This window comes from Carcharodon carcharias, chromosome 1, assembly GCF_017639515.1.
Source record: "Carcharodon carcharias isolate sCarCar2 chromosome 1, sCarCar2.pri, whole genome shotgun sequence".
NCBI classification, from domain to species: Eukaryota; Metazoa; Chordata; class Chondrichthyes; order Lamniformes; family Lamnidae; genus Carcharodon; species Carcharodon carcharias.
The window spans coordinates 182,002,410-182,024,335 of NC_054467.1; the positions used below are offsets into that span (position 1 = coordinate 182,002,410).

General features: G+C 43.4%; 1 protein-coding gene across 2 annotated transcripts in view; it reads right to left on the reverse strand.

The window, feature by feature from the left end:
• The window catches only part of itga1 (integrin, alpha 1), a 334,480-nt gene that overhangs the window by 249,084 nt on the left and 63,470 nt on the right, over nt 1-21,926 (reverse strand). For both annotated transcript variants that reach the window (XM_041192519.1, XM_041192527.1), the window contains exons 3-5: nt 18,600-18,712; nt 14,154-14,242; nt 5,648-5,762 (exon numbers count right to left, since the gene is read on the reverse strand). In XM_041192519.1, coding sequence (XP_041048453.1) covers nt 5,648-5,762; nt 14,154-14,242; nt 18,600-18,712 — 317 coding nt within the window. The remainder of the gene's footprint in view (nt 1-5,647; nt 5,763-14,153; nt 14,243-18,599; nt 18,713-21,926) is intronic.

Genomic DNA, 21,926 nt, shown 5'->3' on the forward strand with positions numbered 1-21,926 from the left:
CATCTGTCACCAGCTTGACTCAACTATGGGTAGCTGATTGGGAGACTCCACACTGAGCCCTGGAAAGAGCCAGAGGCATAGCAGTTGAGGGCCACAGTGACCTTCAGAGCCACTGGCTTGGGGTGTCCACCCATACAGTTGGACCTGATCTCAGGCCCGATCATCTGACAAATGGTGGTCTCCCTTGAGAGGCAGAGCCTCCTTTGGCATTGCACCTCGGACAGATTAAGGCAGCTGCATCACCGCCTGTATATACCCTGGCATCAGGACAGTGGCATCTTCTGCGGCCTCTTCCACCTTGGACTTCTTGCTGGTCCTGTGCCCCTTGTGCCTGCGCCACTCCTCCCACAGGTCCCTCCCCTGGAAACTGCTTTGGGACACCTGGCCTCCTCTCCCTTCTGCCCCCCTGTTCCTCCTCCTCGGAGGTGCCACCAACAGAAACCACAATCCCCATTACCAGGGTAAGGGAAGACTGTCTGATACCTGGAAGAGTCCACACGGTCTGAATCTTCAGGGGGCCTGGAAGACACCAATGTGTCCAGAAATGAAGCCTGGAAATGCTAAGAATGAAGTCCTGATTAGAGATGAAGCTGCCAAGTCTCAATAAGCCCACCAGCAGCGAACTATCTCCAAAACTCCTCACTGTTCACATTGATAATGCTGCTGGCCTTTCTTATTCCGCCCGTGCATGAGGTTTTGCAAATTGTGGACTGCCCGCCTGCCCGTTTTGCCTGTGCAATGAGCGAAAACTTGCATGGGCAACATTAAATCACCGTCAGTTAAGGGCCTTAACTGGCATCTTAATGGCGGGCATGGGTTTGACTCCTGCGCACGCCGGCCAAGCGAAATATCACACGAGTGTGCGATGACATTGGGACGCTCACCTGACATCATGCCGTGTCATTTTACATTCATTTGGGTTAGGCGCACGTTAATGGTACTGGATGCCCACACCATTGGAAGACTGATTCTGCTTTGACGATCCTTGTGTGGACATTGATCTCTACATCACGCTCCCTGGAGGTGTTGCATCCTAGGTAGGGGACATGGTTGACGTCATTGATGTCCTGTTGCTTGATGGTGATGGGAAGGCCTTGTTGCCGTCCAGTCATCATTGTCTTGGTCTTCTAGCAGCTGATGCACCACTACTCTCAAGTCCAGTGGTCATGTCTTTGCGCATGTGCGATTCTTCAGCAAAGTGATGTCAACCGGTGTGTTAATTAATGGTGGGGGATGGCTCTAACTCCCCTGCGCACCTGACGAGTGAAATATTGCGCGAGTGCACGAGGACATTGGGACGCTTGCCTGAATTCAGCGCGTGTCATTTAATGCTCGATCAGGGAGGGCGCGCGCCCGGCTGCTCAATGAAAAATTCTGCCCCTATTGTGAAGGAATAGTGAATATTTGAATAATTTCCTTGTGTTTGTATTGAGATTTTATCAACCTTTTTGACTGGTACAATATAATTCTTTTCTCTTGTTTAATTAGCGTTTTATTCTTTGTGTTAAAAGTTCATCATCAGACTCCTGTGAATTTGATCAGTAACTTTCCTCCATGGTTTCTTAAAAAAAAATTAGGATCTATCAAGCCAGGTTTCACTCTGGAGTCTGACTTGTTCAGCATTAACATCAGCTGGGATTGTAACAGTTACCACATCAAAAACTTCAGCAATTTAATTAAACACGATTTTCTTGTAACAAATCCATGCTGGCTTTCCTTAATTAACCTGCCTTCGCCTAAGTGATGATTAATTTTGTTCTGAATTGTCGTTTTTAGAAGCTTTCCCACCACTAAGGTTAAACTGACTGGCCTGTAGCTGCTGGGATGAAAACAGAAAGTTCTGGAAATACTCAGCAGGTCTGGCAGCATCTGTGGAGAGAGAAACAGAGTTAACGTTTTGAGTCAAAGATGACCCTTCTTCAGAACTCAGTTACTGAAAAATCTGGAGTGTGCTAATAGCTGCACTAACAATCAATCTAAGATTATCAGTCAAACCTGTAACATGGCTCATTTACACTTGCTAGAAGCAACATACATTCATATACAGGGACCGGCTCTCTGCAAACAAAAGGAACACGTTCAAGCTTTGCTCCTTTTTTGAATTATCAGGGAGCTTGGGGAGCCTATAGTTCCGCATTGCTTTCCGCAACACCTTAACCAGAATTGACTTGCCAAACAATCAGCACCCTTTTCTCCTGTAGTATAAATTATTGTGATCCCTTGAAATTTGGCATTCTTGTATTCGCCTGAATGAGCGCCAGGTGAAAAGCTTTGGCAACATGTCTCTCTTTTCAGCATATTCAAGTTCTGTACTGCGAAGTGACTGTTTATCAAGTTTAAATCCTTCAAGTGTCTGAACTACCTCGTCTTTCACCATTACCTGCGCAGCATATTCTTTCTTAGTGGTATTACTGAGTCATTCTTGTTGATGGCCATTCAAGTCAATCCACTCAGAGTACATTCTGTGCCTTTGCTCCCTTCTGTCTTTCTTCCATGTAGCGTTCAACATGGAGGAGTACAGATTTGTCAGCTCAGGGAGAGCAGTAGGTGGCCATCACCAAGGGGTTTTCTTTGCTTATGTTTGACCCAAATGTCATGAGATTTCATGAATTCCAGAGCAAATGTTGAGGACTCCCAGGGCCACTTCCTCCCATCATTATACTATTGTGCCAACACCTCTGCTGGGTCTGTCCCGCTGGTGTGACATGGCATAGCCAGTGATGGTAATGGAGGAATCTAAGGCATAGGCTGATAGGTATGATTTTGTGAATAAGTATGTCAGACGATTGCTTGACTACGTTGTAAAATGTATACATTTTCCATTATTTTTATATTAAGGAAACCATCATAAATATGCATTATTCTGAAGTATTTTATAGGTCTCCTTGATATATTTCTGGCGCACATGATGTGCTACTGAGCCTACAAACTAGCAAGCCCTTTGCAGAATCCCAGACCTAGATTTTTGCAATGACAGAAAGCCTCATCAACATTGCAAAAATGGCGGAAGTGGCCCCCGAACATGCACCTACCATTTTCGCAGCTATGGGGGGAATGAGCCCAGGTCAGGAGTTGTGCATCTGCATTTTGTGGAGCATCTAATCATATAAATCAACAGCTGCCTCCATTTATTCCTAATTTTTGTGACTCAGGTGTGGGAAACACAACATGCGCTGGTTAGGCATGATAGGATCAGTTCTGAGCTTTGTAGAACACCTTGGAGAGCTGAGGCATCCTTTTGGAGAGGTAGGGCACTCCTTTGGACATTGTTCCATGGTCACCTTTGGGGGAGTTCAGGTGCTGCTTGGGAGAGGTAAGGTGCCCCTTGAGGTTGTTAAAAGTAGGCATGAATATGTGTGTCTGTCAAGCTAATTTGAACTGTCAAAAGTGTCAAAATAAACTGTTAAAGGGAACTATTAAAAGTATCACAATGAACTGGCAAAGGCCAACTGTCAAGCTGTCAAGGCATTTTAGACTTCTGCTCATTAACTCATTGGAAAAAAAATGTCTGGAAGATTTAAAAAGAAATTATTGTTCGCTATTTCACTTTGTCAGAAAGAAAAATTAACCCTGGGGGTAACCATTACTGGATTAGTGCCACATGACTGATTTCACAACCTTTCATTTTCACAGGAGGGTACCTTCCATTTCACAGTCTTATTGACAGTTCCAAGTGGTATTGGCTCTTTTAAGTGGGACCATGAATTACAACATATGTTTTTATAAGGGATTAAACAGTTGAACACAATATTTGTTTTATAAAGGATTAAGCAGTTGAACAGAATGTTTGTTTTTATAAGGGATTAAACACTTGAATGAAATGTTTGTTTTATAAGGATATAGTTGAATGAATGTAAATGTAATAGTTTAAAAAAAAATAAAGTCTGTAATATGTACTTAGGACTTTATTTGATTTAAAATCAGCATGGGTCCTGAGGTTTGCCCTTGGTGGATCCTGGGTGAATTGGCATGATAGGTGTATGGCCAAGGGGTAATGGAAGTTTAATCATAGAAAAGATGAAAACACAGTAAGGAATTTTTCCTCAGAATAATTTGATTAGGCACTCATGGGCTGGAATTTAATGCTGCCTTCCTCAACTCCTGCAGCTGGCTTGGAAGTGGTGAGAGGAGTGAATAATTGAGCGGGAAGGCATGGGGCAGAGAGCCCATGAACTCCTCAAGTCCCCTTTTTCAATTGAGACAGGGAAGGTTGAGGTCAGCTTTGTTTGTCATTAACTTTCGTGTAGAGGAAATAGATTAGCTCCTTAAAAGGTGCGCTATCGTCATTAAGATTAGACGCAGGGCTGAATTATATTTTGAATTTAGTTCTTGTAGCTCCACCCCAAATATTCTGTAAACATGCCGGTAAGTTTTGCTCCATTGAAGTCACAGCCAAATCCATGCATTAAATATGATTTCAGCAAATATCAGCAGTGGCAAAGCAATAATGATAAATTGGCACATGGCAGGAATTTTATTAAATTCTTAATACTTAGTATTCTATTAACGTCATTAGGAAAGTAGTTTTACCAAGCTGATGCCAGGTAAATCCACTATAACAAGGGATACTCACTGCTTGAAAGAAACTGACAGAAAATATTAAATTTATGTTAAAATGAATTCCTTATGTTCATGACGGAAATCCTTCTTTGAGCTGCCGTTTGTTAGAAATTAACCATTAAAAACTTAGTCAAGGAAATACTTGTAATTTGCGATGAAGTATATGAGAAATTGATGCACTGAATGGGTCTGAGCCTGATACAAAAACAAAATACTGTAGACGCTGGAAATCTGAAATAAAAATAGAAAATTCTGGAAATACTCAGCAGATCAGCGAGCTTCTTCGGAGAGAGAAACAGAGTTAGTATCTCATCACATTTTTTTTCTTTACTTCTCCCATTACCACTCCCCTTGGCACTGCATTTAATGTCTCCTGTCTTCTGCCCTATCATTTTGTTCTTTTCCTATCCTTCCCCATTTCAAGCACTTAAATCCTATTACATTTCTAAATTTGCCAAGTTGTGATGAAAGGTCTCTGTTTGTCTCTCCACAGATGCTGCCTGACCTGCTGAGCATTTCCAGCATTTTCTATTTTTATTTGGATCTGAGCATGAGTTTACTTCTGGGTCATTGAGGGGTCTTTGTCAGGTTATTCAATTAAAACAATTTTCTTGAGAGAGAGTATAATGTGTAGCATTGTGTTAATCAGTCAATATGAATATCCTAGATTCATGCTACTTGGCATGTTTTCAATTTTATTAGTATTATCATCATTTCTCAATTTAAGAACTATCAAAAGGCCAAGTCAAAGGGTCAATATTTTTGAAAAAGCCCATATACATATATGGCATTTTATGGTAGCTATTACCATTCCTGGCAACATCATCTGCAAGTGCTTTGTCTTCTAAGCAAATATTCTTTCAATGTCGTTGCTTGTTTGTTTTTCAGCAAGCCCTTTATGGGAAATGTTTAGTGAATAATAGTCAAATGACCTCTGGGTTGGCTTTGTTTCTGAATGTGGAGGTCTTTTACCCTAAATTGGAAGTTCTGTTGAATATTGATGCCATGTATGTTCACTTTATGAATATCTGTATATCTACTTCATAGCTTTTTAAAGCATACAGAATCAAGTTCCTTGGCTGCGTACCTTTCACTGTAGGCGCTATGGTGTTTACAACTTGGAAAGTGGAGCTTACATTCAAACAGGCACCAGCTGCATAATATAGGCCTCCACACTTGTAAGAATAAAGTGGCCCGCATGTCTGAAAGAAAGAATGAACATATGGTGATGATGACTCAACAACAACAAATTGCATTTATATATTATATATTAAACATTTCAAGACACTTCACAGGAGTATTATAAAGTAAAATTTATATTTTAAGCCACATGATGCAATACCAGGCCAGGTGGCCAAAGCTTGTTCGTAGAGGTGGACCTTAAGAGAGTCTCAGAGGAATAAAGTGAGGTAGAGAAGCGGGGATGTATAGGGAGAGTAACCAGAGCTTGAAGCTTTGGAAGCTGAAAGCATCAATGATAGAATGATTAAAATCAGGGGTGTTCGAGAGGCCAAATTTAGAGGAGCACAGATATCATGGATGATTGTGGGATGGAGAAGATTCGAATGAAAGGGAGGGGCTGAAGCCATGGATGGATTTGAAAACAAGGATGAGAATTTTAAAATCAAGGTGTTACCTTAACCCAGAATCAATGCAGGTCAACGAGCACAGGGATGATGGGTGAATGGGATTTGGTACGAGTTAGGATGTGGGTAGCAGAGTTTTGGATGACCTTAAGTTTTCGGAGAGTAAAATCTGGGAGGCCAGTAAGGAATGTGCAGAAATAGTTAAGTCTAGAGGTAACAAAGGAATGAATGAGGATTTCAGCAGCAGATGGGCTGAGGCAAGGGCAGATTTATGCAGTGTATTGAAGGTGGAGATAGGCAGTCTTAGCAATGGTACAGTTATGTGGTTGGAAGCACATCTCAGTATCAGATATGGCACCAAAGTTGCCAGGGTGAGGGACAGAGTTAATGGCAGGAAAGGGAATAAATGGCTTTTTCCCTCCAAATATTTAGTTGGAGGAAACGTCTGCTCATGCAGGGCTGGATATTGGTCAAGGAATCAGTCAATTTAGAGACAGTGGTGGTGAGGTAGAGAAAGTGTAATTTGAAAACTGATGCTGTGGGATGAATTTTATCAGGTGGCATATTCCTCACACCCCCTGGGACCCCCACTAAAGAAAGCCAACTTTTAAAATGGCTACCCAGCAGCAATATTACGCTGCAGGCAGCTTGAACAGGCTAAGTGTGGGACTTCTGCCCCTCAGTGGAAATCCTGCCCTCAAGTGCTGCTAGCCAAATTGATTGGCCAGCAGCCCTTGCAGTCCTGGCAATGCCAGAAATAAGCAGTGGTCATTGCTGGGACAGCAAGCAGTGCCATGAAGAAGGCAGCATGCGTCCTGGAGTGAAATGAGTCCAGGCTTTGTGCACCGTAAGAAAGGATGGGAGGGAGGTCAGGTTATGGAGGCTGATAAGGTCCCGCATGGGAGACTGATAATGAAGGTAAGAGCCCATGGGATCCAAGGCAATTTGGCAAATTGGATCCAGAATCGGCTGAGTTGCAGGAAGCAGAGGGTGATGGTTGAGGGGTGTTTTTGTGACTGGATGTCTGTGTCCAGTGGGGTCCCACAGGGATCATAAGACCATAAGACCATAAGACATAGGAGCAGAAATTAGGCCATTTGGCCCATCGAGTCTGCTCCGCCATTCAATCATGGCTGATAAGTTTCTCAACCCCATCTCCCGCCTTCTCCCCATAACCTTTGATCCCCTTACCAATCAAGAACCTATCTATCTCGGTCTTAAATACACTCAATGACCTGGCCTCCACAGCCATCTGTGGCAATGAGTTCCATAGATTCACCACTCTCTGGCTACAGAAGTTTCTCCTCATCTCTGTTCTAAAAGATCTTCCCTTTACTCTGAGGCTATGCCCTCGGGTCCTAGTCTCTCCTACTAATGGAAACATCTTCCCCATGTCCACTCTATCCAGGCCTTTCCGTATTCTGTAAGTTTCAATCAGATTCCCCCCTCATCCTTCTAAACTCCATCGAGTATAGACCCAAAGTCCTCAAATGTTCCTCATATGTTAAGCCTTTCATTCCTGGGATCATTCTTGTGAACCTCCTCTGGACCCTCTCCAGGGCCAGCACTTCCTTCCTGAGATACGGGGCCCAAAATTGCTCACAAGATTCTAAATGTGGTCTGACCAGAGCCTTACAAAGCTTCAGCAGCACATCCTGCTTTTGTATTCTAGTCCTCTTGAAATAAATGCCAACATTGCATTTGCCTTCCTAACTACTGACTCAACCTGCAAGTAAACCTTAAGAGAATCCTGGACTAGGACTCCAAAGTCCCTTTGCACTCCAGACTTCTGAATTCTCTCCCCATTTAGAAAATAGTCTATGCCTCTATTCTTCCTACCAAAGTGCATGATCTCATACTTCCCCACGTTGTATTCCATCTGCCACTTCTTTGCCCATTCTCCTAACCTGTCCAAATTCTTCTGCAGCCTCCCCGCCTCCTCAATACTACCTGTCCCTCCACCTATCTTTGTATCATCTGCAAACTTAGCCAGGTTGCCCTCAGTTCCTTCATCTCGATCATTAATGTATAAAGTGAAAAGTTGTGGTCCCAACACTGACCCCTGCGGAACTCTACTAGTCACCGGCCGCCACCTTGAGAAGGACCCGCTTATCCCCACTCCCTGCCTTCTGCCAGACAGCCAATCTTCTAGGCATGCTAGTACCCTGCCTCTAACACCATGGGCTCTTATCTTGGATGAGAGAGATCTTGGTGTGCACGTCCACCGGTCCCTTAAATTGTGGGACAGGTAAATAAGGTGGCTAAGAAGGCATATGGAATATTTGCCTTTATTAGCCAAGGCATAGAATATAGGAGCAGGGAGATAATGCTGGAAATGTATAAAATATGGTTAGGCCACAGCTAGAGTATTGTGTGAAGTTCTGGAATCCGCATTTTAGGAAGGATGTGATTGCACTAGAGAGAGTGCAGAGGAGATTTACCAGGACGTTGCCTGGACTGGAGAGTTTTAGTTATGAGGAGAGATTGGATAGACTGGAGTAGAGGAGATTGAGGGGGGACATGATTGAAGTGTATAAAATTATGAGGGACATAGGTAGAGTAGACAGGAAGGAACTTTTCCCCTTGGTGGAGGGATCAATAACCAGAGGACATAGATTTAAGGTAAGGGGAAGGAGGTTTAGAGGGGATGTGAGGAAGAATTTTTTCACCCAGAGGGTGGTGGGAATTTGGAACTCACAGCCTGAAAGGGTGGTAGAGGCAGAAACCCTCATAACACTTAAGTATTTGGATGTGCACTTGCGATGCCATGGCATACAAGGCTATAGGCCTAGTGCTAGAAAATGGGATTAGAATAGTTAGGTACTTGTTTGACTGGCACAGTTTCAATGGGCCAAAGGGCCTTTTTCTGTGCTGTGACCTCTATGTCTCTATGACTCTATGGCTTCAGTGGTCCCAAGGGCAGGTAGCCTAGTGGACACCTTGTCCACCCACTGCAATTTGGGGAATGGGTCGGGGATGGATGGAAAGGCAGTGGACTAGCCACTCATCATATTTTACCTGACCCACCCTTGCCAAAAACACGCCTTGCTGGGGGCCATAAAATTGGCCCTGTGTTTTTGTGTGATTTCACTAAGGAACAGCATGCAGATGAGAAATAGGTGGAGGTCAAGGACAGATCCTTATGGGATTGGGAAGAGAGATCATTGCCTGTGATTCTTCAGCTGCCATTAGATAGTTGAGAATATGGGGGAGGCGATGACGTAGTAGTATTGTCGCTGGACTAGTAATCCAGGGACCCAGGGTAATGCTCTGGGGACCTGGGTTCAAATCCCACCATGGCAGATGGTGGAATTTGAATTCAATAAAAATCTGGAATTAGAAGTCTGATGATGACCATGAAATCATTGTAAAATACTATCTGGATCACTAATGCCCTTCAGGGAAGGAAGTCTGTCAACCACTGAAGCCATAGAGGTCTACAGCACAGAAAAAGGCCCTTTGGCCCATCAAGTCTGCGCCGGTCAAACAAGTACCTAACTATTCTAATTCCATTTTCCAGCACTAGGCCCATAGCCTACATGTGACTCCAGACCCACAGCAAGGTGGTTGACTCTTAAGAATGCCCTCTGAAATGGCCTAATAAGCCACTCAGTTATAACAAACTGCTACAAAGTCACAAAAAAGGAATGAAACCGGACCGTTATCAACCTAGGGACCTGAAACGACAACGGCAATCTCAGCCCTGCCAACCCTCAAAGTCCTCCTCACTAACATTTGGGGGCTAGTGCCAAAATTGGGAGAGCTGTCTCACAGACTAGTCAAGGAACATCCTGACGTAATCATCCTCACGGAATCATACCTTACAGATAATGTCCCAGACACCACCATCACCACCATCCCTGGGTATGTCCTGTCCCACTGGCAGGACAGGCCTGATAGAGGTGGTGGCACAGTAGCATACAGTCAGGAGGGAGTTGCCCTAGGAATCCTCAACATCAACTCCAGACCCCATGAAGTCTCATGGCATCAAGCCAAATATGGGCAAGGAAACCTGCTGATTATCACATACCACCCTCCCTCAGCTGATGAATCAGTGCTCTCCAAGTTGAACGTCACTTGGAGGAATTACTGAGGGTGCCAGTCGCAGTTGCATTTGTCCATGACAGTATTGGTAGGAGTGACCACCTCACAGTCATTGCTGAGATGAAGTCCCATCTTCACATTGAGGATACCCTCCATCATGTTGTGTGGCACTACCACCATGCTAAATGAGATAGATTTTGAACAGATCTAACAATTCAAGACTGGGCGTCCATGAGGCGCTGAGGGCTAGCAACAGCAAAAGAATTGTATACAACCACAATCTGTAACCTCGTGATCCGGCATATCCCCCACTCTACCGTTATCATCAAGCAAGGGGTGCAATCCTGGTTAAATGAAGAGTGCAGGAGGGCATGCCAGGAGAGCACCAGGCATACCTAAAAATGAGGTGTCAACCTGGCGAAGCTATAACACAGGGCTACTTGTGTGCCAAACAGCATAGGCAGCAAGTGATAGACAGAGCTAAACAATCCCATAACCAACGGATCAGATCTAAGCTCCGCAGTCCTGCCATATCCAGTTGTGAATGGTGGTGGACAAGTAAACAGCTTACTGGAGGAGGTGGCTCCACAAATATCCCCATCCTCAATGATGAAGGAGCCCAGAACATCAGTGGTAAAAATAAGGCTGATGCATTTGCTACAATCTTCAGCCAGAAGGGCCAAGTGGTTGATCCTTCTTGGCCTCCTCCGGAGATCCCCAGCATCACAGATGCTAGTCTTCAGCCAATTTGATTAATTCCGTGTGATATCAGGAAATGGCTGAAAGCACTGGTACTGCTGAAGCTATGGGCCCTGACAATATTCCGTCAATAGTACTGAAGACTTGTGCTCCAGAACTTGCCACGCCCCTAGCCAAGCAGTTCCAGTACAATTACAACACTGGCATCAACCCGGCAATCTGGAAAATTGCCGAGGTATGTCCTGTACACGAAAAGCAGGACAAATCCAACCCAGTCAATTACCTCCCCATTAGTCTACTCTCCATCATCAGTAAAGTGATGGAAGGGGTCATCAACAGTGCTATCAAGCGGCACTTGCTTAGCAGTAACCTGCTCACTGATGTCCAGTCTGGGTTCCACCAGGGCCACTCAGCTCCTGACCTCATTATAGCCTTGGTTCAAACATGGACAAAAGAGCTGAACTCCTGAGGTGAGGTGAGAGCGACATCAAGGCAGCATTTGACAGAGTGTGGCATCAAGGAGCCCTAGCAAAACTGGAGACAATGGGAATCAAGGGGAAACCTCCACTTGTTGGAGTCATACCTAGCACAAAGGAAGATGGTTGTGGTTGTTGGAGGTCAGTCATCTCAGCTCCAGGACATCACTGCAGACGTTCCTCAGGGTAGTGTCCTCGGCCAATCATCTTCAGCTGCTTCATCAATGACCTTCCTTCCATCATAAGGTCAGAAGGTCAGAAATGGGGATGTTCGCTAATGATTGCACGATATTCAGCACCATTCGTGACTTCTGAGACACTGAAGCAGTCCATGTCCAAATGCAGCAAGTTCTGGACAGGCTTAGGCTGACAAGTGTCAAGTAACATTCGCGCCACACAAGTGCCAGGCAATGCCCATCTCCAACAAGAGAGAATCCAATCATCGTCCCTTGATGTTCAATGGCATTACTATCACTGAATCTCCCACTATCAACATCCTGGGGGGTTATCATTGACCAGAAACTGAACTAGACTAGCCATATAAATACAGTGGCTGCAAAGACAGGTCAGAGGCTAGGAATCATGTGACGAGGAACTCATCTCCTGACTCCAGAAGCTTGACACTGTCCAGGATAAAGCCGCCCACTTGATTGGCACCACATCCACAAACATTCACTCTCTCCACCACCAACGCATAATAGCAGCAGTCTGTACCATCTACAAGATGATTTGCAGGAATTCACCAAAGCTCCTTTGACAGCACCTTCCAAACCCACGGCCACTATCATCTAGAAAGACAAGGGCAGCAGATAGATAGGAGCACCACCACCTGGAAGTTCCCCTCCAAGTCTCTCAGTATCCTTACTTGGAAATATATTGCCATTCCTTCACTGTCCCTGGCTCAAAATCCTGGGGCTCCCTTCCTAACAGCACTGTGGGTGTACCTACACCATATGGATTGCAGCGGTTCAAGAAGGCAGCTCACCACCACCTTCTCAAGGGCAACTAGGGATGGGCATTAAATGGTCACCCAGCTAGTGAAGCCCACATCCCGTGGATGAATTTAAAAAAATTATGGGTTGGTGTGTTTACATGAAGGTAAAATTTAAGGTAGGATAGGAGGGAAGTGAGGTAATGGAGAGAGCATGATCAATTGAAATCACCAAGGATGAAAAGTTGATCCATGCAGAAGCTAAGGGAGGAAAGGAGTGAGAACATGTTTTAAGTTACTTGGGTGGATGTTGGCGAACAAGAATTCTAAATAAGAGGTTGAAGAACGTGAGGTGCTCAAAGGAGTAAGTGCCAGAGGAGTAAGGGGAAAGACCGAGTTGTGATTTGGTGATTAGACCCACATCGCCACTGTGATGTTTTGGGTGGGACAAGTGGTTGAAGGCACAGCCAGATGGGGAGGCTTCATTTTGGGCGAATGTTTCATCACCCCACAGGCAAGTTTCCATCAAGCCACAATATTAACTCAATCAATCACTCATAATGAACTCATGGGTGGCAAAGGCCCTGTTCAAAAACATTGTAGAAGGAAATGTGGAGAGGGATGATGATAGCTGATCCGCTGTCAAGAGTTAGCACTAAGAGGGATGAATGGATGAGGAAGAGATTGGCAAGGTTATTCCCCAGTGGAGCACTGGGTGGGAAGGTTGTTGAGAGACTAAGATGGGACTGTTGGAGCTGCTTTATAAAGAGGTAGGAATGAGTGCCTGGATGGACCCTACAGATGATGTCAAGACAGGTACAGAGAGTAGGTGTAGGCTTATCTAAGAGGGAGTCAGGCTGGCATGCCAGCAGGGGAATAGGAAGGTCAAGGTGTACTGAAGAGTTGGGTTCAAGGTTTGGGAGAACAGAGTACTCAAGAGAGGACCATTGAAAGGATGTAAGAAAACAGAATGTTTAAAGAGAAAAGAAGTAAAAAAAAAAGGGGCAGAAAAAAGTGGTTACAGACCTGATTAATTTGGATCTGGAGCAACAGTCAAAATGAATAGTGGCTAAATAATCCTCAATATGCCTCAAAAAGTATGTTCCAGCTGTTTTTTGCAACAGGCAGGGCACAGACCGATTCCAACCAGCCAGTGCTTATCAAACTCTAAACACAGTGTCCAACATTAGATGTGATTCCACGATTGGACAACATTTGCTAAATAATCCTCAGTGTGCTAAGAATTACACTGACAACCAATTTAAGGTTGTCAGTCAGGCTCACAGTGTGGCGCATTTGCATGTACTGGAAGCTACACATATTAATACACAGAGCCCAGTTCTTTGCAGACAGAAAGAACATGTACACACATTGTGCCTGTTTCAGCTAAACAAAATAAGTGACAGCAATACTCTGACTCATTCCTCAGGGTAATGCCTTGACCAATCAGGGTCAAGCTGCCTGGTTTAAATTTCAAACAATGCTTGGCAGTTAGCCATCAGTCACCATCAGTGGTGCATTCTCCATGGCAACTCCACTTGCTAACCAATCAGCACTCTCTTCACAGACAGTATAAATTGTTGTTTTCCCCCTCATATTGGTATTCTTGTGAGTATTCTGATGAGTGCAAGATGAAAAGCTTAGATATGCCTCTTTTTTCAGCAATACTTTCATCAACAATTTTCACCTTGTTTCCAGGACCTTTTAATAAGTTGGGTATAGAGTTCACCTCTTGTATTTAACAGAAAGAAGAGAAAACTGAAATTTTCCTTATTTCTTTATGCATCGATTCAATTAAACATATTTCTTATTTGGTGGTGTCTTAAATAAATTTAACAATTAAGTTAAATGTCTTACCAGAAAGCCTGCTTTAGGATTGGATGCCAATGACATTCCGAGGGTCATATTTTCTTTTATTTCAGTGATATTGGGAACTGTTAAAAACTCTGTAAAAAGTAACAATGGAGATGGTATGAGCATGAAAAGCCTGAAGTGCATTTTACAATCTTATTAAGCTCTATCAGAAGTTTTGTAGTCTGGTTATGTACTATAGGTTCCTTTAATACTTTGTGGCTCTCTAGTACACAAGGGAGCTAACAGAAGACACGATCAAAACTGAAGGAAGTCTAGGAAGTCACACACCACCACCATCCCCCATTTTCTCTCATGTTCTCTGATGCAGAATTAGTGTGCATAATATCGGAGAACAGCTCCATAATTGTCATCCACACTCCAGTACCTGGTCCAAGTGACCAGTCTTTTTGTCTGTTGTTTTTTTAAAATATTAACCACAGGTTTTGAAAGTATCCTGAACTCATGCTCTCTCCCTCTCATTCCCTCTGTATACATATGCAAAAGTGTAGTTCTGGTGTAGGAGGACAGATTTTGAAGAGTAAACCAAATTCACAAGCATTACATCCATACTAAAGTACATGCTAAATTCTGCTAATAGTGCCTGCAGACTAGGGGATGCATATATGCAAACAAAGGCAAATTGGAGACAAAAGCTGCTGTCCTACGCCAAAGATCAACTAGGGAGTGCCCGACCATCAGAGTCTATAGACCACATTGCTCCCTCGATAATGTCTCAAATGAGATTTCACTAGGGAGGCGACAACTCAGTAGTAAACTTAGAAGAATCTCTGTCTCCTATTGCAAACTGAGGTTGCTGAGCTGTTGGCCCGTTGATTGGACTGGCAGCTCTTGAGGGATGGACTGCTGTTACTGATAGGATGGCAGCCATGGTGGCAGCCACTTAATTGGCTGCCGCCCATAAAATGCAGTGGGATGTCCCGCAAGTCACCCAGGCATGCCAGTGCCATGCATTTCCTCCTGAAGTTGGGCCATTTGCCTAATCAGTAAAATTCTAGCCATAAATGTTGTTGCTACAAGAGTGAGCCAGAGGTTGGGAATTCTGCAGCAAGTACTTCAAATGCTAACTCTCTAAAGCCTGTCTATCATCTACAAGGCAGATGGGGATGAGATGGAATATTCTCTACTTGCTTGAATGACTGCAACTCCAACAACACTCAAGAATCTCAACACCAGCCAGGGCAAAGCAGCCTATACACCATTTTAATCTTTCACCCCCTCCACCAAGGATACACCCTTGGCTGCATCATATACCATCTGCATGATGATGCACACAACAACTCCCCAATGCTTCTTAGATAGCACCTTCCAAATCTGCAAACTCTTCTCCAGGAGAACGAGGGAAACTGGCACATGAGAACATCAGCGTCTGCAAGTCACATTCCATCTGTCTTGGAAATATATCGCCGTTCCTTCACTGTTGCAGGGTCAAAATTCTGGAACTCCCTCCTGAGCAGCACTGTGGATATCCCTACACCACATGGACTGCAGTGGTTCAAGAAGGCAACTCGCCACTAACTTCTGAAGGCACTTGGGATGAGCAAGAATTGCTGGCCTTGCTGGCAATGCCCACATCACATGAATGAATAAAAACACAAAATAAAGTGAGCTTAATGAATGATTAAGTGGTATATGAAGAGGTTTCAGGCAAGATGCAGGGCAGCAGTTAATTAACTTTAGCTGCTCTGGTAAGATTGTTAAATTTCTTCCTGCATTGCAAAGATGCTCTGTGGCTCAAAGGGGTGATAGTCATTGTTACAGCCAGATTTCTCTGCAAAGTCTCTTCTTTTCATTGTGATGGCGCAGGGGATGTGGGGTGGATCTGTTTGCCAACCAAAGGTTACTATGAGCCCAGCCCACTTTTCTTGTCTAGGGATCATTTTCCATGTATGGCAAATATTTACAGGAATTCTGTCACCAAGAGGGTGATTACCATATGAGGGAGAAACATACTTGCAGCTGTAGGAGAAACAACCAGGGATGTAAAGGTGAGTGAATTCAGGTCCTTGAATGTTATATTATCTTTCATCCATTCCGATCTTTTTCTGGAGACTTGACAATTTAATTTATTTTTTAAATTAAAAGTTTCCTTATGTCCCCTTAAATAAAGCAAAATCTATGATTCCAATATCACCTGATTTGAGACTTCTCAGGATTTTCCTAACTCTAAGTGATTCAGAACAGAAGCAAAGGCTTCAGCACTAAGATCTCAATGATGCTGCAGACCAAGAAGAAAAGAATTAATTAGTTCCAGCAACAACACTGTTCAAAAACCACAACTCTGTAGCTTCAATTTTCTCTTCAGTGCTTCAACTGATTGTTCAATACTTGCTTCTGTATGACAAAATTCCAGCATTCTCAGCTTTGCTTTCATGGCTAATTTTGGGTTGGTCATAATATTTTTCATTTTTGAAATGATGTTTGGCCATTCCAATCCTTCGCCTTATTTCTTGGTTGTGCTTTCTGTCCAATGTTAACATACTTCCTAGGTAACAAAATTTGTCTACCTGTGTGACCTTTTCATTCTTCACTGTGATCTCACATATTTTTTTGATTAGTTCACAGGATGAGAGTGTTGTTAGCTAGGCCAGTATTTATTACTCATCCCTAATTGCTCTTGGGAACTAAATGGCTTGCGAGTGCATTTCAGAGTCAACCACATTGCTGTGGGTCTGGAGTCACACATGAGCTAGACCAGGTAAGGATAGCAGATTTCCTTCCCTAAAGGACATTAGTGAAGCAAATGGGTTTTTATGACAATGGTTTCATTAGACACTTAATTCCACCATCTGCCATGGTAGGGTTTGAACTCATGTCCCCAGAGTATTACCCTAGGTTTCTGGATTACTAGTGACAACACCACCACACCAAAGCCTCTCCATTATGGTATGATTTTCTTTTTGGATACTACGAGATTTTGCAGTTTCTCTTCAGAGTCAGCAATAAGAGCAGTGTCATAGGTGTATCTTATGTGATTAAGATTGGAGCCTCCAACTAATAATCCAGGAAGGCCTTCAACCTCTCTAAGAATATTTTCACTATAGAAATTGAATAAATCTGAGGACTAAACACACCTCTGTCAGACCCCCTCTTTTAATCTCCGCAGCTCGCTTAAATTGGTCTCAACTTTTTTGGCTGCAGTTTGTTCCCAATAAAGATTTCTTATCATTCTAAGTTCTTTGCCGTCAAGGTAAAGAAACTCTAACATGCTCATTAGTTCTTCATGTTTCACCTTATCAAATGCCTTACCATAATCAATAAACTATATGAATACATATTTTTTCTTCTTCATGGCTGTTTCTGATAGCATGCATACCATAAAGATAATATTTCTTGTTCCTCTAATTTCTACAAAACCACATTGAAAAGCAGGAATTTCTGGCTTTATCTTGCTCCTGGCCCTGTTCATCAGTACTCGAAGGAGGACCTTAGTAATGTGATTCGTCAGACTAATAGTGCCATGGAGTTCACATTCAATTGCCCCAGGCTTTGTAGGAAGTGCTCTAAATATTGATTTACTTAAAACTTCTGGGAATTCTCCTCTGTCGCAAACTTCATTAAAGACGAGAGATAAGAGTTTTTCTATTCCAAAGTCTTCTAAACTTTTAATTTATTCTGCGACTATTTCATTTGGCCCTTTCTTTATTGTTTACCATCTTATTTATTGCTGTTTTACTAAATCTTTCATGATCTTTGGACCATCCATGTTTTTCTTAACTGTGGGCTTTTCTTCTTGTCTACATATCCTTCAATAAGTCTTGTGTATATTTAGTCCACCTTGCAAGTACTTGATCCCTTTCTATGATAACTTCTCCTTGTTTCCCTTTGATGTATCTACCAGATGTGTACCCATCTTTTCCTGTGATTTCCCTTGTGTCTTTATGCATTGTTCTTGAGTCTATGTTTTTGCCTTTTCTATTTCTTCACATTTTTTGTTCAACCACTTTCCCTACTCTTCAACACATTTTTGTTTGATCCTTTTATCCAATATGGGCAGCCTATTATTATGGGCTAATATCACTGGCTATACCTTGTGCATTTTAACGATTGCTTAGGGAAATTAAAAATCATTTAGATTCGATGATGAGGTGGGGCAATTTTAACCCTTATCGGCCAGTGGAAACTGGATGGGTGGGCCATGGAAATGCCCCAGATTACTTACCCACCGGGAAATCAATATTTTTTTCTTTTAATGGAGCTTCTGGACAGCCAACTAAGCCACCTGCCCAGAGCCAGTAAGCAATGGATATAAGCCAATCAGGGGCCTGATAACATCATTGGTTACCTGCTTTGATTTTGCAAGCTTACACATACCACTTTTTATAAGATTATACAATAACATGGAATAAAAGATGAGGATTGAGCCCAAATACTTTGTGAATATGAATATTGTCACAATGATTTAATGAGGGAAAATATATTTCAATTTACCAGCTAAGTTCAGCTTCACACATTCTGGGTTACTGGTCTTGAATGCTGGACATTTATAGACATCACCAGTTCTGTTTTTGAGTTGTCCGTCCCAGGGAGAGCCAATAAGAAGCCTGAATGCAAAGAAAAAGAAACAAACAAGGTGATTTCACATCATGCATAGGTGTACTTCTTTCCAGTCAGAAATACTTTTTTTATTATTCATTCATGGGATATAGGCTTCTCTGGCTGGGCCAGAATTTATTGTCGATCCTTAGTTGCCCTTGAGAAGGCAGTGGTGAGCTACCTTCTTGAACTGCTGCAGTCCATGTGGTGTAGGCACGCCCACAGTGCTGTTAGGAAGGGAGTTCCAGGATTTTGACCCAGCAACAATGAAAGAACAGCGATATATTTCCAAGTCAGGATGTTGAGTGACTTGGAGGGGAACTTTCAGGTGGTGGTGTTCCCACCTGTCGGCTGCCCTTGTCCTTTTAGATGGTGGTGGTTGTGGGTTCGAAAGGTGCTATCGAAGGAGCCTTGGCGAATTCCTTCAGTGCTTCTTGCGGATGGTGCACACTGCTGCTACTGTGCATTGGTAGTGGAGGGAGTGAATGTTTGTGGATGAGGTGTCAATCAAGCGGGCTGCTTTGTCTAGGATGGTATCAATCTTCTTGAGTATTGTGGGACCAATAAAAATACAAATTAGATCACATGGATTGCAGCAGTTCAGGAAGGCAGCTAACAACCGCCTTCTCAAGTGCAATTAGGGATGGGCAGTAAATGCTGGCCCAGCCAGTGTTGCTTACATCACGTAATTGAATTATTAAAAATAACATATTTTCTGATCCCTGCACCAAAATTGTGGAACTCCAAGAGAAAACTACTGTTGACTTCTCACTAGGCTGTACTCTGGAGCTTTGCACCAATTAATTATTAATGTCAAGTTCCAAATCTAATCCAATATTAGATTTGGTGCTGATGATTTACCAAATAGATAACAAATGGCTGCGTTTTGCTATTGCAGCCACTTAAAGATAAATGGCTAGAGATAGGTGTAAACTTGTAACAGCCTTTATACAGTGCTATGAAAAGATTCTTTTAGCCTATTTAAAGGTTGAATGGGGCAAAAACATTGAAAAGCATAAACCAGCAGCTGGTTGAATAAACGTAGAGGTGAGAATCTGCATTAAAGTGTGACAGTACCCAAACACCCTGTTTGGTGCCTGGCAAAGTAGGTGCAATGACTGCTATTTTGTTTGGCACTCATGGTCACTGTTCACAGAGGACAGGAATGCAACAATGATGCAAATGTCATATATTGAAGAAGTTGCAGAAGCAAAATCACACAAAAAATACCATTTACCAGTTGGATAGCTGAATTCTGGATACATAAAGTGCCGACTGAAATGTTGCGCGAGTGTGTGACGATGTCAGGACGCTCACCCGATGTCATTTTGCGCGATTTCAAGTCTGATCGGGCCAGGTGCACGCCCGCCCACCTGCCTGTCCCAGGTTCACTGCTGTTCTGTGCAATGTCCTCTCACAAGTTTATGGCTCTCTCAGTACTTCTCATGCATACTGGGTGAGAAGTAGACAGCAGGAGTTTACAGGGAGCCTTGGCTCAATTCAAAGACAGACCTTATTGACTATGGAAGTTCTTTGGATGTGATAGATTTTGATTTCAGAAAGGCCCTGACAACATTCAGGCAGTAGTACTGTAGACTTGTGCTCCAGACCTTGTCGTGCCCCTAGCCAAGCTGTTCCAGTATGGCTGCAACACTGGCATCTACCTGCCAATATGGAAAATTGTCCAGGTATGTCCTATCCACAAAAGAGCAGTACAAATCTAACCCAGCCAATAACCCTCCTCAGTCACTCTTGATCATCTGCAGTGATTAAAGATGTTGTCAACAGTTCTATCAAGTGGCACTTACACAGCAATAACATGTTTACTGATGCTCAGCTCCTGACCTCATTACAGCCTTGATTCAAACATGGACAAAAGAGCTGAATTCAAGAGGTGAAGAGAGGATGACTGCTTTTAACCTCAAGGCAGCATTTGACCGAGTGTGGCATCAAGAAACTCCAGGAAAATTGAAATCAATGAAAATCGGGGGGAAAACTCTACATTGGTTGGAGTGATACCTAGCACAAAGGAAGATGGTTGTGATTGTTTGACGCCAATCATCTCAGCTCTAGGACATTACTGCAGGAGTTCCTCAGGGTGGTGTCCAAGGCCAAACCATCTTCAGCTGCTTCATCAATGATCTTCCTTCCATCATAAGGTCAGAAATGAGGATATTCGCTGATGATTACACAATCTTCCACAACATTCGTGACTCCTCAGACACTGAAGCAGCCCATGTCTATTTGTAACAAGACCAAAATTTCTGTTTGGACTTACAAGTGGCAAGTAACAATTGCGCTCAAGTCCCAGACAGTGACCATCTCCAACAAGTGAGAATCTAACCATCTCCACTTGACATTTAATGGCTTTCCCATTGATGAATACCCCTCTATCAACATCCTGGGGTTTACCATTGACAAGGAACTGAATTGGACCAGTCATAAAAGTACTGTGGCTACCAGAGCAGGTCAGAGGCTGGGATTCACAGCTAGTAACTTAACTCCTTTCTCCTCAAAGTCTGTCCACCAAGGCAAAAGTCAGGAGTGTGATTGAATACATTAAACTTGCCTGGATGAGTGTGACTCCAACAACATACAAGGAGCTCAACACTATCAAATATATAGCAGCCTGCTTGATCAGTATCCCATCCACTATCTTAACCATTCACTCCCTCCACCACCAATGCACAGTGGCAGCAGTGTATACCACATACAAGATGCACTGCAGCAATGCATCAACGTTCCTTCAACAGCACCTTCCAAACCCATGACCTCTACCACCTTGAACGACAAGGGCAGCAGATGCAGGGAAACACCACCACCTGCAAGTTCCCCTTCAAGCCACACACCATCTTGACTTGAAACTATTTCACCATTCCTTCACTGTCGCTGGGTCAAATCCTGGAATTCCCTTCGTAACAGTGCTGAGGGTGCTGTATAAATTCAGGGATGTGGCTCCCCACCACCTTCTCAAGGGTAATTAGGGATGAGCAGCAAATGCTGACTGTGTCAGTGATGCCCACATCCTATGAAAGTTTAAAAAAAGACAATTGACATGATGCTACTCGTAATTAGCCCATAAGTTGGAAAGGTCATTGAATGAGAGGTAAGTTTCTGTGGTGAATTAAAGATAGATTAAAAAGAAGTGAGGCAGGATTTTTAGGTCGGCAGGAAGGCACAATCGGCAGGGGAGTGGACTGCTGACTGCGATTGGCCCCCGGC